The sequence below is a fragment of the Lepisosteus platostomus genome, chromosome 25 (assembly GCF_059453375.1).
Source record: "Lepisosteus platostomus isolate fLepPlt1 chromosome 25, fLepPlt1.hap1, whole genome shotgun sequence".
Lineage (NCBI taxonomy): Eukaryota > Metazoa > Chordata > Actinopteri > Semionotiformes > Lepisosteidae > Lepisosteus > Lepisosteus platostomus.
In genome coordinates, this window is record NC_142635.1 from 11,579,029 (window position 1) to 11,595,469 (window position 16,441).

The 16,441-nt window shown below is 37.4% G+C and overlaps 1 protein-coding gene across 1 annotated transcript; it reads right to left on the reverse strand.

The window, feature by feature from the left end:
- Positions 1-837: 837 nt before the first annotated feature.
- On the reverse strand, positions 838-7,971 carry ankk1 (ankyrin repeat and kinase domain containing 1). The gene is made up of 8 exons (XM_088619367.1): positions 7,703-7,971; positions 7,046-7,328; positions 6,257-6,408; positions 5,687-5,736; positions 5,032-5,187; positions 3,999-4,123; positions 2,665-2,704; positions 838-2,380 (listed from the first exon to the last, which is right to left on the reverse strand). The coding sequence occupies exons 1-8, from the start codon at positions 7,876-7,878 to the stop codon at positions 1,107-1,109; spliced, it is 2,256 nt and encodes a 751-aa protein (XP_088475493.1). The 5' UTR covers positions 7,879-7,971; the 3' UTR covers positions 838-1,106.
- Positions 7,972-16,441: the final 8,470 nt, after the last annotated feature.

Below are 16,441 nucleotides of genomic sequence, written 5' to 3' on the forward strand. Positions count from 1 at the left end.
TCATAATTCAATTGCACAGTTAAAATGGTGCTCTACAACAGAATTCAGCTAAAACAGGGTGAAAGGTGTCTCATACAATTTGTCTCTTAAGATTTACCCTAAAGAGTGATTGACAACTCTAGACTTTTAAGCAAACAGCAACAGATGTGTGTCTCATGCAGTATCCAGTATATTACGTACATCAATAATGTTTCTACTGAATGCACTCCTTTACTCACTCCACCCTCAGAGAAGTGCATAAGCATTCATCTTAACACTACAGAATCCCTCAGAGATTCAGTCTACAAAGTGAGATTGTCAGTGTAAATGTCTTAGACTCCTGTGATGGAGGACTGTCTGACAGGAACTCGTTTTTCCTGAAACACCAAAAAAAAAAGAAGATGGCACACACCTTTGTGTGTTAAGAAAAACTGACAGAGGGTGAATTACATATTTTAAAACTTGGTTCTGACGAGTTGGGAAGGAGGAATTTTAACAGAAAGAAGCCAAGAATGTAGTCTGACATGACTTCATCTTTATAGATAATATATGTTAACAACAAGCTGCGAACATAATGGAAGAATCAAACATTCTTTTCTAGTGATTTATCACTATTTTGGCTCATACCGAGCAGAACCCAGAAAGCAATATTTATGAGATTACTTCCTCTTAGTATTTTAATTTTACATAATAAGGTCTAATGGCAAATTAAAAAGGGAAACCGCCTATACTAAAATTATATTACAAAAACTTAAAAGATAATATAGAAAGATATTAAAAATATTTTTTTTGAAATGCCTACTTTCATTGGATGTGTTTGCCAAATAAGGTTACTATATTCCATTCAATACATAATAGTTTGTGCAGTATCATTTTATTTTATTTTTATATAATCATTTGAAAATACAATAAGCAAACAAAAACACTTAAAAATGAAATTTTACTGCAAACTTAAATAAAGCATTTATTTGCACTGAAAAAAAAAAGTTTTTTATTGGAAAATCGAGGGGGGGAACCAGCCAGAGCCTATTCCGGTAAGTAATGGACACAAGGCAGGATCACATGAATATCAATAAGTTAAACAGCTGTGTTATCCTCTCATTTTTGTGAGTTTTTAGTGAAGACATTCAATTCTCCTTGCGAAGAAGCAGCTCTGCAATGTCTTCTTTGAGTTTATCTATTGCTAACCGCAAAGCAGTGCAACCGGTAGCATCCTTTGTGGTCTGGTCAGCACCGCTCATGAGTAGCTCTCTGACTGTGGAGGTGCTCCCACTGAGGACTGCCAGGTGCAAAGGAGTCCTGTCGGAATTGTTCTGAGCATTGATGTTCACCTGATGTGATATTAACTGCTGCACGCATGAGAGGTTCCCCCTGTGGCAGGCCACATGGAGGGGCGTCCATCCTGAATCCTCAGCGATATTTGGGTCAGCCTCTGCTCTCAGCAGCTCAGAGACCACGTCATCCTGGCCATAGTGACAGGCAACGTGAAGAGGGGTCTGCCCGTTCTCTCCCTGGAGGTTGACGGTGGCGTGGTGCTCCACCAGGATCTGTACCGTAGTGGGATGTCCTTTCAGGGATGCAAGGTGCAGAGGTGTCCACCCTTGGGAAGTCTGCAGGTCTGGAATCGCTCCCTGCGCAAGTAGTTGCCTGCAAGACCCATTGTGTCCCTTCAGGGCAGCCAAATGTAAAGCAGTAGATCGGTTTTGATCCACAATGTTAACATCTGCCCCACTTTTTATCAAGAGCCTCGTCACCCTGAAATGCCCTTCATCAGAGGCAAGGTGGAGTGGTGTACAGTTACCATTGTCCCTCTCATTCAAGTCTGCCTGATGCCCGATCAGCAGCTTGGCAATGTTGACGTGCCCATAAGCGCAGCTGATGTGAAGCGCCGTTCGACCACTGTTCTCCTGTTGGTCAACGGTGACTTTCCGTGTTAACAGGGTACGGACCATGCTTTCGTACCCGTTTTGAGATGCCAGGTGAAGAGGCGTCCACCCGTCTCGCTCCCTGGCATTGACTTGCGCATAACTGTCTAGAAGCAGACGTGTGATTCTGTCCTCACCGCTTTGCACGGCAAAATGGAGAGGAGTCCATTGATCCTTGTCGGCCAAGTTTGCATCCGCACCGTGCTCGAGAAGCAAGGAGCAAATGTCCAGAAATTTATAGATCACGGCTATGATCAGTGGAGTGTACCCCTTGATACTCTGGGAGTTCACAGTAGCACCAAAATGCAGGACTAGCTTCACTGTCTCAAGGTCTCCCATGGCAACAGCGTAATGAAGGAGAGAGTTGCCGTCTTCAAATACCATAGACACATGTTCCTTGTTAAGCATTATCTTAAAATCCATGAACTCTCTTCTTGACAGCAGACCAATAATATCTTTGCATGAATTTATTTCATCTGTGGAGTAAATGAAAATATCAGCTAAAACTATGTGTTTTTTGTGTTTACAGGGAATTAGTGTCGCACTTACTGTATAAGGAAACAAACCTTTTTGTTTTCATTTTGACCGCATATATCTTATTTTATTTTTAACATTGTAACTGTGCGGTAAATAGCTATTGCAGGTTACAAACTTCATTTTGTAAGGAGTTCTCTTTTTGTGTTTTCATCTGTTGTAGTACACTGAGTTATATACTGTATGCACTAAGTAAACGCAAACGTATTTAAAAAATGTATCTGACCTGTGTCTTTGAATCTTGGCTTCATGTCGATCATCTCAATCTTTCAAAAAGAGATATATAAAAAAATAAGATGCCTAGAACAAAGGGTAAAATGTTTCCAACTGACATTGGGAGAGATTTTGACAAATGTGGCAAATAGTTACAATAATTGGTAATTATTTTCTTGTTATGAAAATCTTGTTACTGTATGGTATTTCTTTAGGAAGTTTATCTAAAAAATGTATGGAGTGAAATCTACTTTATAAAAAGCCATTTATTATATCTATGTCTATATCTACACCTTCATCACGTCTTCTGATGACACCACTTTTAGAAATTCTTTGTCAGATTTAATCATTTGAAACTAGTATATTAACTTCAATGCAACAAGTGATAGGTTTATTCCATGCTGAGAAGAGAAGAAAGAAAACACAGTGTTTCGGGTGGAGCCTTCTTTTTCAGCCCTCACACCCGAAAAAGGCTCCACAGCCGAAACATTGTGTTTTCTTTCTTCTGTTCTCAGCATGGAATAAAACTATTACTTGTTCCTTTGCAGCCTACGCCTGCTGACACAGCTCCCCACCTGAACTACTATAAACTTTAATGATCACCCGTTTTATCATGTGCTTTTTAGCTTTCTTTTTCTGTTCTTCGGTTTAGTAAGAAACCAGGAAATCTATTTTGGTCCAGATGTCTGTGTTTTTTATGATTTGTAATGAGTGTAAATTAAATTGGTGCAAAATCTTTGGTACATTTGTCCCAAAAGTCAAGTTCTTGCTTGAAAAGTCCCAGTTATTGAGCTCTGCATTTTCAGATCATGCATATTGGAAAAAATGAATCCAGGACACCTTTTCCCCCCCAGAAATCGCCTGTTAATTGCACTGGGGCTTGTGTTTTCAAAATTGCCTAAAAGAAAACACTGTAGTTAATTAGAGGGATTGTGGCCTCAATCTTGTCATAGTTCCACGTTATCTATCTCCGTTAATCACCAGTGTAGGGATGCAAAAATTCACTTCATAGTGCAGCAGAGATTTTGAAATGAGTTTATTATGAAAGGCCTTCTTGCAAGATGAGCAAGGAGACACCAGGGCTCTCTCATTCCCTCAGTTCTAAAACTCGGGCTTCTCTTGGTGCTCTTTATGCACTTGAAAGACAAGCTAGAACAGTCTGTTTTGTTACCAGAAATGTTAGGAAAAGAACAAAGTCCAGCTGTCCCAAACATCTCACATATCCTACAGGGGCCTTGTCATCAAAATAAAGCTCCCAAAGTTGAAGCAGGTAGAGTCCAACTCTCTTCTACACTTGCTCACAGAAAGTACGCTTGATGGCATTATACTGTAGCTGTGTTTACTTACTTCTTTCAAGTTTGTAGACATTTTAGAGTACACAGGTTGACTTGATCTTGACTCTTCATCAGAACCTCGTCGCAGGTCTGGTGTCTTCAAAATCTCCCTGAGCTCTTCTGTCTCTGTTACAATTTCTAAAGAAAAGGAATTTCAACTAAATTTAAAACTAAAATCTTAATTTTAACCATATTAAAACCATGTTAACCATGTTCCTAAATTTTTAGGGAGATCACAAAGCTCATTTCTGATTTTCTATAAGCTCATAAAAAGACCTCACTTTTGCATATAGATTTTAATGTTACTATATAAAATATTATCTAATTACCTAATAAATTCATCTTTTTTTTAAATCAGATTGTTCTTAAATTCTGAAACATTAAATTATAAACCATTTATAATTTGCATTATTATAAAATACATAATTGGTGTAAAACAATGTAATACATAAATCTTCCTCCCACAGTAAATGAATGCAAAAAATGAATGAATTTATGATTTAGATCAATTTCAAATTAAACTAAAATATCATATAGTTATATAGTCATTGTTTCATAATCACTTTAACTGGAATATAGCACACACATTTTTGACCTTGCCCCAGGGTGAGAGGATGTTAGGTGTATCTCCCAACTCAGAAACATCTGTCTTTAATCTGTCCTTTTCATCCAGCCCCATAGCCAAAAACCGGCTTTCTAATTTGCATTTGTCTACGAATGCAGTGGAGGTAATGCTGATAAAGCTAAACATTCTTATCAATGATTCAGATTAAGAGTGGTTCCTCCTGGCTATAGTCCTTGTCTTCTTTTGTGGCATTGGTGGGGTGACAAGCAATCTGGTGTTTTGTAGGGATCTTTTAAAATGTTCATGAGGTAAAACAAAAATAGATATGAAAACACAAGGCAGATATGATAGAACACAAAGAAAGTCTGTGAAAATAATTGTCCCTAGGAAGTAGTCATAGTGCTCTCTGAAAGCATCTGATGGATGTAACGGACGACCCCTTTCAGAGGTAAAGTTGAGGCTTTAGGCTTTTTATTTTTACCTGAAAAGCACGGCCTTTGCCGCAAATCCTGGTTCCAGCACCTTTCCATTAGGTCTATCAGCTGGTTACACTGGTCGGGTCTGTCCTCTGGGATTTTCTCGAGACTCGGCCTTTTGCCTGATGCCACTCTCATTATGACTGCCATGCGGTTGGTTCCTATCTCAAGACAAACGTGAATCAGAAATTCATCTTCAACGGGACACAACCACAGCCCAAAGATATTGGGGTTTTTGATACTGAAGGGGCTTCCATCTATGCCAAACTCTAAAAGAAGACAATGTTGAGTTTATTTTTATGGAATTACATAGAATCTATTCTATTCTATTTTTATTTTCCCTGAAAAGCCTCTTAGTGCTGTTTGTTGAGCACTGTTCTTTGGCTAATTTCAGTCTTGCTTCCATATGATTGTGACAATATAATCAGTACCTGCAGTGAAGTTGATTTTATGGGACAGGAGCATGAAAGGCCCAGAAAAGATTAAATAAGAATTCAATTCAGTCTTTTTACATTGAACTCCCCATCCTCAAAACACCCCAAAACTGTGAAATTAAAACACTAAAAATAAAATCTTGTTTACAGTTATCCCTTTTATTCTTTTCCTATATAAATGGATACACTTGAGAGCATGAAAAAGGAAAACACATCTTTACACTACCTGGATAAGGCTTAACCTGAGCTAGTATCTCCCACGTCACAATGGCAAAACTGTAAAAATAACACAAATTGTCGTTGTTAAAAAATAAAACTTCCCCAGTGACTGTACACTTAATGTATATTTAAAAATATTTACAGAAATATTTAAAACTCTGTTTTCAGTTTACACCTAAAATTAGGATGTAATATTATAAAGAAGAGAATGTCAAATCCCTAACCTAATAATGGATTCAGCAGCTGAAATTTGTTGTCCATTAACCATCTTTGATTAATTAAATAGTATAACAGGTATTAATATGTATTGAAGGTGATTTAAGAACAGGCTTCTTGAATAAAATGGTACAGGTCAATACAAAGTCAGTAGGAAATTATGAGGAGAGTAAACTGGCCATAAATTATCTGACACAATAGCATGGCTATGTAATCTTTTGTAATCACAGTTCACATTTAATCAAACTTGTTAGATGTGAGCTGTGACTCTGAAGGAGTATTTTCCATGAATATCATTCTACAATCTCCTATAAGTACAATCATCTGACTTACTGATGTATAACAGTGCCACATCTCTTACCTGTAAACATCGTACTTGGTCCCTGGTGACTTGGCACTTTCAAGGAACATTTCAGGAGGGATGTAGCTGATATTTCCCCTTGCTGCGGCTTGCTCTATAAACTCTGTCCTGCTTGAAGTCTCCTCCCATCTGACCAATCCAAAATCCGAGATCTGTCACCCAGACACATAAGATACACTAAGCTATTTCTTTGTTGCATCAAATCTTCAATTCTCCAAAACCCATATGTTGTCATTGATGTACAGTAGTGAACTATTTTGCCAAAAATGCGGCAGAAAGACAAAGCTGAATGAATCGACTCTGAAGTTCAGTTTGCTTTCCCCCTCTCTCTAAATATTCGCTTTCCTGTCACACAAACCCGTGAAGTATTTTATTTAAGAGGTTTTGAGAATTTTCACAAAACAAAAAAAACCACCAAGCAAAAAAACAAAGGTTAATTAAGTGAGTCATAATTAACATCCAGTGAAACAGCAATATTAAAGTGTGTCTCCAGGAATCGCCAGATAAAACTGCACTTACAGTTATTGACCTAAAGGCTCTGCTTGGCCTTGGTCGATTGTGGTTATGTTGGAACATCCTTCATTGAATCCTCATGCCTTCACTTAAATCTTTCAAAATAATTTTGAAGCACTGTACCTCTGCTGGGGTATACAAAGTGTTATAAAACAACCTTTCTACCTCATTTAACATTGACATTGTTCCACAACAAGGAGGAATGACCAGCCATTACTGAACTGCAGTGAAACAGTGACTAAGCATGCTCCACCTGGCTGTGAATCGCATCCTTACCTTAACGTGTAGGTGATCATCTAAAAGGATGTTTGCCGGCTTTAAATTGAGATGAAGCAAGGGTGGCTTGACACTGTGAAGGAAGTTCATACCCATGGTCACCTCATGAATCATTTGAAACTTTTTGGGCCACATCAGCAAGTGACTCGTGAGCAAACTGTCCATCGATCCATTGCTCATGTATTCCATCACTATCGCCGGGGGGTCATTGCAGATGCCAAAGACAGACACAATATAGCTGAACTTCATTTTCTCCATCTTGGAAGCCTCCTTCATCATCTGCCTAAAGGCAACATTTCACATGCTTACAAGTTGTGTTTCGAGGCCCGTTGTTAAATATTACAATGACATATAATCCACCAAAGTTTGCATTGCTTTCTTGTACAAAGTACAAATTTAGACTCTTGGGTTACCGGTCAAAAATCAAGTGCAAGTATATACAATCAAGTTTGGAAAATACAGTTTTAACAACTGCAGCTAACCAAAAGAAAGTATGGATACAGTACATGTGTGTGCTATATAGTATACACTGTGCACTCCTGTTCTTAAAAAATAATATACATTTTAAATTCAAGAATTTTAATTATTAAATGTAACCATACAGAATGATACTACAGATGTCCAAGAATTATGGTATGCTTTAATTGTTTCCAATACCTGTAGAGACTGGTGTCCGAGGACATATTGGGAAAACATTTTATGGCAAATGTTTCTCTCCAGAGCTTGACTTTCACTTTGAAAACCTGGCTAAAATTCCTACTTGCGATCTTGACCCAGTCGGCTTCAAAGTCATCTTTGCTGAAGTACTTTGTCTCCTCTGAACTCTGCTCCATGAGAAAATCCTTGTGAACTCAGATCTTCAGACAGGAGTCAGCTTCAAAATGCTGCAGAATCATATATTTTTCATGTGTACTTCCTTGACTGAGAATCTTGAGGGAGCAGAGAATTGTTTTGAATCCACCTACATCTGAAGTAGGAGGAGTTGAGGCATTATGATCATAAAACTATGTCACTCATCCTTGTTCAGACAAGATTGTTAACATGAAAGTGAAGAGTGTCCTTGACAAACCTGTTTTGCACCTTTTCTAGCCTATTTTCACATTCCTTTGAAATGTTTTATTATTTACACAATATAAGGTGAGTTCAAATTACCTACCACTTTGTATGTTTTCAATTTTTATTTACATATAACCTAATTTAATCATTCATGACACTAACTATTCTTTCAGGTTGAGACACCATTTGCACTTTACTTATTTTTTGCATCTGATAATACCAAAACGTAACTATGTTGTAATCAGAAAAGGTCTTTATCAACAATGTCGAAATGCCTTTCACTATGGTGTGCAGTGAAAATAAAATGAATGCTATTGCTTATCCGTATGAGACACCTACGCAAAGTTAAAGGAGCTTTTCGGTCCAGTCACTGTTTGATTTTGCCTTATGAGGTCAGCAGTGGAATAGTCAGTGATAAGATCTTTTACATTTTCTAGAGTTTTTAATATTGATCTCAAATTCTTTCTGTCAGTGGATGACAACCGGTTAGCCTTGTATGCGTGGACTACTGGAATGAACATCTTGGTCAGAACCTCAGTGTAGATCAGTGTCTTCTCAGTGGATATGTGCCATTTAAATACAAGGTTTATCTGAGTCATTAATTCAGCCCTCCCCATACTCCATATAGAGCTGACACAAACTGTTTCTCAACTGTGGCTATATTTTTTGTTAGATAAGCATATATGAATGCAAAGAGGTAAACAAAGCTGACAGTATATGTCTGAAAATGAAATACCATACACAGCAAACACACCTTTTTGTGTTGCCTGTTACTTACTGGAAGCATCAGTCAACAGGGAGAAATGGTAAACAAGGTGCTTGGAGCCGATCTTGTAGATGACTGTGAAACAAAATACTGGCGCTGCAGCGCAACATTTCATCTACCGTCCCCTGAAGACGTGGGAATTGGAAGACCTTGATGCTTCTCTGATATATGTAGGAAGTGCCTGTGTTCCCTACAGACTCATTAAGCAAGCAGAACTGCAGGCACAGGAAATGTTTGCTTGAAGCAAGTGTTCCATTGGTAATTACAGCCTCCTCATGAGACAGCATGATTTTTATTAGCTTGCTTTCTTACATGTATCTTAAGAATTGTATTTTGTCCCTTAGTATGTGCGCCAACCACATATTTTAAGTTTATTGAGAAGGTGGGTTTAAAATATTACCAATTGTACTCAAAATACAGGTGTAAATCATATATTTTCTTGGCGGCTGTTTTTACTTTTTTGGGGGACCTGACTTTCAGCACACTGCTCATGCGGGCGAGGTAGAAGGTTCAATTCTGGTGACGTATTTTTAGTTTTCCAGGCCAGTTGCTCGTGCTCTTCCACCTCAGTGGTCGGTTTGTTGACTGAACTCCACTCCGCAAAGGGAAGGCGAAACTGTCAGGTAATCATGACACCACAGGGTGGAGCGAGGGATGAGAAATATGTTTCTGAGTTTGCTTTAGGAACTATCGTACATGTCTGTTGTTAAACACTGTTAAAAAACAAAACAATGTACAGAAGCTGGAATCCTGGGATGGATAAAGATTCAAAGTGGCATTTGGTTCGCTGTACTTTAAATGAAAGCCTTCAGCTGACACATACACTAGGTGTGAATGGTCCGTGCGAGACGAGTGGATCTTAACATGACTGGTTATGATAAAATGGTTTCAAGAGCTACATTTATTGCAGTGTCGGATTTAATTTTAAATTGAAGTTGGTCGTGTTGTTCTTTGGCAGACGCTAGGTCTTATTATTGAAATTGAGGTGGGGGGAGACACACCAGCTGTTTAAGCATTTATTTATGTTCCCATAATGCTTCCCAATAATTTACCATTGACACAAATTTAATTACCTTCCCTAAGCAGTATTCTTCTACTGATTCTGTGAAAAGGTCTTCCTCACAGGCCTGTTTGGCTGTTTACCAAGACTTGTTTTGCAGTTCATATTGTGTTCCTATCAATTACCTTCTGAATTGTCAGCAGTGTTTTTTATTTAAATATTTCACATACTGCGTTCAAAACAGTGAGCTCCAAGAGGAAGCAATGCATATACTGTATAAGATCCTTAATGTTTAAAATAGAGGTCTCACTTTTTTTTTAAATAATGTATCTGTGAACCTACAAAAAATTTTAGAAACTAAATATGAGTATAAATAAAAGCAGAAAGAGAAGCCAGGTAAAAAAAAAAAGTTTTTTTTTTTAAGAAAAGCACTACACTGTGAATGAATTTCACAAGCTTTCAAGTAATATTTTTGCCTGCAGTCAATTTAAGTTTAGGAGAAAAGTTTTTATTTTCCTCTTTATTAAGGCTTGTTTTATGCATCATGGATTTTTTGTTTTTGCCCTGGACATTTTGCCATGTAATACATTTATGCTGTGGGTATTCCTGAAATGCAGAATTTAAATGGCACTGTCTGCGGCTTAGAACTAGGGTTCAATTAAAGGTTAATGTTGGTGTGAGATACTGGAACCTTCGCTCTTTGGCTTCTCTTATGACTCATGTCAGCGTCTGTGCAAAGGAACTTGTTCGCTGTCGAGTGGCAACTGAACAGTTTTCTACTGCTCCTTATGTTTTACAGCTTCCTTTTAAGTAGTCATCTGGTAAAGACTTTTGGGGGAAAAAAGTAATTTGTCAAATTAGGCCAATGAGCTGTTAAATTAAATAAGTGAAAAGGAAATTAAAATGCAAAACAGACTCTATTATCTCAAAGGACCCAAAGCAGAAATGAAACTTGCAAATTATCACACATTTGTATAGACACAGAGACACTGTAAATATCCTGAATATCCTGATTTAACACTTCTAAAATGTTCGACATAAAAGTAAGCAATATCACAGCAATTACAGAGTATGGAAGACACAAAAAAAAAGTTCAACCTTTTGTTATTTCGCAGTATACCAGCAGAATAAGTTCTTCACTGTCACGGTATGACCCAGATGTCAGTATATAAGAGGTTGCATAATCCGTTAGGACTTGAACTAAAGTGCTTTTTAGCTCTCTGTCTGTAGACTAGCCAAACCAAGACAAGAATGTAGGTTAAAAGCAAGGAGCCAAGGACTGATCCCAGAAGCACAGTGATTGTTTTGCTCGCTGTTGAATCTGCAGAACAGACATAAAAAGTTTATTTAATACTTGACAAAACAATGCTCTTATTTACTTTTTTAATTTTTGATTAAATACTCCCTGACACACGCAACACGTCATACATTTAGGCTCACTTTCTGTATTAGTTGCAGATAGGGAGGTAGAAATTAGATAAGATGCAGTTTCACACAGAAAAAAATATTTACCTATGAAATGCTCATTGGATGAATCATTCATTCTTTTCAGCATGGGACCAAAAGATATTCGATTACCAGAGCTCCTCAACATTGCCTCCTTTCCAGCAAACAGCTTTCTGTGCAGGAGACACTGCTGCAGGTACAAAGAGAGACAAAATAAGTCACTGAAGCCTGGAGAAATTAAATAAGATCTTCTGCAATGTTTTGCTTGTATTTGCATTCAATCTAAAAAATGCTCAGACAGTGCTTTTGTGCTGTACAGACATCCCAGAGAATTGCCAGGTAGCTGGTGCTGTTGGAGAAAGGGTCTCTTCTTCTCCAATTGGCCCCTGCATGGGGCTGTATAGCCAATGATACATCAACAGATGAATGGCTTGTTCGGATAAGAGGATTCTGTGTCTGCACCTGCTCATTCTCACCATGTTCGGTCGTGGGCCTTGCAGCTATGAGCCAAAGCTTGTAATTGGCAATTCCAAATTTGCTTGCAAAATTGGAAATGATCGTTTAAAAAAAAAAGTCTAAATAATCTATACCACCTGTATCAAGCAGAAGTACTGTAATTCTCCATCTGATAATCAATCCAGGACATAAAGGTGACAAACAGTGGAAGAGGGACAGCGAGGTGCCTTAGGATTCTGAAAGGCTGTGGGTTCAAATCTCATTTCAGACACTGTGGATGTAGTCTTCAGCGAAGGACTTTACACTGAATTGTTCTAGGAATTTAGAGTGAAGCAAGAATTCTAACAAAATTCCAGCTGCATAAATAGGTGCAAAGGCACAGTAAGACGCTTTGGCTTTGGATGAAGGGTCAGCCAAATAAACTAGTAAACCAGAGGAAAAACCTCACAGTTCACAGAAACAAAACTCAAAGTTTGCAGTACATACAATGAATGTTATTGGAGCAATGGATTGCTGTATTGGGGTGCAAACAATATAGAATAAATAGCCATGTAGGACAGGCTACTTGATTAAATGAAACTATCTTTTCACTTCAAAATCTTTCAAGATTGATGGGTGCCTGCTTTCTTCAAAGTGTAACTTAATGATGTCTAGCTCTTTTAAAACAATGTTGTAAAAAGAATGTGATCATAAATTATTCTGGGGGCCTAGTACGTTTATTTAATACTATTGAGTCAGGTTTTCTGCTAACACTGAGGATTTACGCTTATTGCTTGAAAACAGTCTTAGACAGACTGAGGTGTTACAGCTGAAGGTATTGCAGTACACTTAGCAATATGAAAGTGAAAGTAAGTTATGTGAACCTTTGTACAGAATGAGTGGCCATAGAAGTTCCACTTAAGAGACTTCTCCGTGCAGGTTATGGCTCTGCTTTCACTGCAACATACCTGCTCGCAATGTGTGTGATTCTTCAGGCAGATACTGAGATCGCAGTGCAAATAAGCCGTCGAGTAATTGATCATCTGAAAAAGACTGATGGTGAAGCTTGCTCTTTTTGACAACTGTCTTGGATGCAAGCGAATATCTCTTGATCCCAAAGGTAACCTGGACAACCCCAAAAAAATGGAAAGAGCATTTTTTTTACAAATCTAGTTTCCTCTCTAAATTCCGCTTATCTGTTCATCACCCCTGCAATGCTGCAGTTTACAGGAAAGCAAAGATGTGGCAGCAAAAGGTGAGAGAATGATGGCAATAAACAGAGTGTACAAGAACCTGACATCCTTATAATGTTAAATCCTCTTCACACACATCATTGAACTATTTTAGTGTTTCCAGAACTCTATTGCATTATGCTTCATTAATATCCACTACCCCCGTTGCACTGTGGTTTACTAAAAGACCTTTCAGGAAACACGGACCACAACCCACAACCCTGTTTTTTCCTGAGTGGTAATGTAATTGCAGTTCTGCATTAACTTTTTGTCTGAGTAGTGTGGATGTACAGCTGGAATACCAAAATTAAAGCTCAAGGGCAGCTGTGGCAGAAGAAACCAGCAAAACTAGGAATGATGGAATGATGTAGTGACCAAGATGTTATACAGGGCCATGAATACACATATGTGCCATGAGTTGTTTCTTCTCTCCTGAACATCTTTTCTAAAGCCCATGGACAATGACCTGCAAAGCATTGAATGCACACTCTAATCTGACTTCTCCCAGGTATTTTCAGATAAATCCAAAGACAAGTGGACCCAAAGGGAAAAGGGAAACTCCCAGCTACTGGAAAACCTTGTGACAGTTTTATCTTGGAAATGTCTCTCGTGTGAAATTTAAGTTTCAATTATTTTGATCCCTTCACTACTGCAGTCTAATGAGCTTTCTTCTGTGAGATCTGATATGCAGGAATTATGCCACGCAGCATGATAACATGAATTGAGAAGTGAAGTAAACGTCTTTACCTTCGTTTTGAAGATACAGGTTTTGTTTTGCTTTGTTAGTCAATTATGTTGCTTCACATTTATTCCTTTAAGGTTTCAAATGTACACCCTTAAAATGTTTATTGAAAGACAAAATGTGTGAGAGAAAGACCCAAACATATTTTCTTTTATTTTCCTTTTTTCCGGGAAGAATAAAAATAATATTTGTGATGATTTTCTATACAGTGAAACGTTAGTTTCAACAATAGCATTACCGAAGACGATCGAGTTCTGGATGCTATTAAATTTTTGTCGTAATCCCGAATTATTGCATTAACATGGGATATTGATAAAACTCTTTGGGGAACTTTCAATATTAATTTGCTTGGGGTTTCAGATAACTGCTGTTTGTCTAGAGAGAAGCTGGGAATGTATCTTCCCAAAACACAAACAACGCATTTTAGTAATGTAAATAAATTCAAATTGCATTCACAAGATCGGCTGCTTACATTAAAATTGAAGAGAAAAAAATCTAAATTTATCTGAAAAAAGAAAATGTGAGCATCCCTGAACAGCAATTTAATTTTTCTGTGACTTTCCCTAAGCAATTTACAATACCTGTGGACTTGGTTTAAAATCTCATCATGAGGAAAACCAATCAGTGTTTACCTGTGTTAACGGTGCTTTTCACTAAAAGCACAACTTCTCCATTATGACAGAGGCAGTGGTTACACAATTTTTAAAAGAGATTATGTGCACTGGCCAGTTACTGAATAGAAAATAGTTTACGCTATCTTGAGTCTGAGTGTCAAAGGGGTTTTCAGTTCACCATCCATCTCTGCAATTCTGTTTCATTGCGATAAGATTGGTAGCTGGAAGCTTAATGCCCGAAGCTAAAGAGGTGACTTGTTGTAAATGCCAGATGTTATAACACCCTAAGAAATATTTTTGCTGTAGCTTTTGAAATTAAAAAAATTAGAAAAATCCAGCAGTTATTGAAATACTGTAATTGAACACTTAGTCATTCTCTTGTTGCTGTGATATTGTTGTACTTTCCAATTCAAGTCTATTTCTTTGATGTCCTTAAATTACTCTTAGAGCAAGCAAATTAATAGCTACTGTAAATAAGGTCTGCAAACTAGTACAGTATATAACACAAATTTCACTGTTTAACTGAAATGGGGTTTGAAAAACAAGGGTGTCTCAGTAATCTTGCACTACTAATGCACTAGTGTATCCTTAGCTTAGAAGCTAGCACAATTTGCCCTGTGTTTAAAAAATATCAGAATACCTACTATGAAATCTTAAATATTGAAATTAAATATCACAGGACTATAAAAATCATGATGACACATAGTACCTAAGTACCTAAGTGTCAGTCCATAGTTAATTATTTAACAAATGTCAAAAGCATCACTCAACTTCAATTAATCTCAATTAGCAGTATCTTCTTAAGATGCCGAAAGTGTCCCTTTTCAAAGTGCTATGCTGAGCCCTGACACGGCAGTCCTGCTGTTCTGCAATAATGTTGCAAGACTTTGCTTATTACTGCCTGAAGAACTGTGTTTTGACTGTTTACCTTGAAAACACACAGCAGGTGGTGTTGAAATCATCTGGCTGAGCAAAAGGTGAAAGACAGCAGGACTCAATTTCCAAATTAATGAGGCTGTTGTTGGTTTTAATGTTAATAACGACATGAAGATTTCCGTGAGCTGGAATGGAGTCTCCTGGCGTCAGCTCCCTCTCCAAATTAAGGTTCATCTGGGCTGTATAATTTCCAGTGCCGCATATGTCATCAGAAAGAACTGCCAAACTGAAAAAAGTAACATTTTCAACAGCATGGTTAAAATAGGCCATAACTAGTTAATTAATGAGTACTTTAGTGTAGCAGTGTCTGTCTTACAAAAAGTTATACTTTTTTTGCTATATCTGAATAAACTTTTTACAAATATGGCTGCCTTAAAAATTCAACCCACCCTACTATATTATTGATTCCTGCTTAAAGTGAGTTTTCTAATATATATTAATATAATGATTAAAGACGTTTTGGGTTATTATTCAGTTATGTAACTTGGTATGCCAATTGAGACCAAATTCACTTTTGCTATGAGATGAATGTCCATTTAGACAGCAGGGCATCGACTGGAGCAATTGGGATGAAATGCCCTGCTCAGGGGTACAACAGCAGTGTTCTGCCTGGGCTCTGGATCCACAACCTTCCAATTCTGGGCCAGCAGTCCCTAATCCTTTGTCCACGCAGCTCCCTATCACACATAACTGCAAGACTGCACCGTGTTTATTTTAAGTTATTTCCTTGATTTATAAAATAATATAAGTTGATACTATACTGATATAATATAATATATTTGACAGTGATCCTAAAGAAAAACCTGCTCAATTGTTAACTGATATATTAAATCACCGTATGATTAACCTTTAATTCATTTATTAATTTCTGTTGGGAAAATACAAGACCCATAAACTTACTAATTTGTTCAGCATATCGTTTTGCTTTATTTACATTTAAAATACAAATGTACATGAGAGTGAGTCATAATTATTCCTGACATTTCTGTGCACATCTTTGAGTGTCTTCATTTAGACACTAAGAGCACTGGGCAGAAATCATACCATGGGCAGCTTTCACAATCATTTGATTTAGTTAAACAGTAACTTCTCCTCACTAAGAGTACCTGCTATTTAAATAAATAATATTATAACTGACTTACCCACTGAGAAAAATATCGGGTAATATT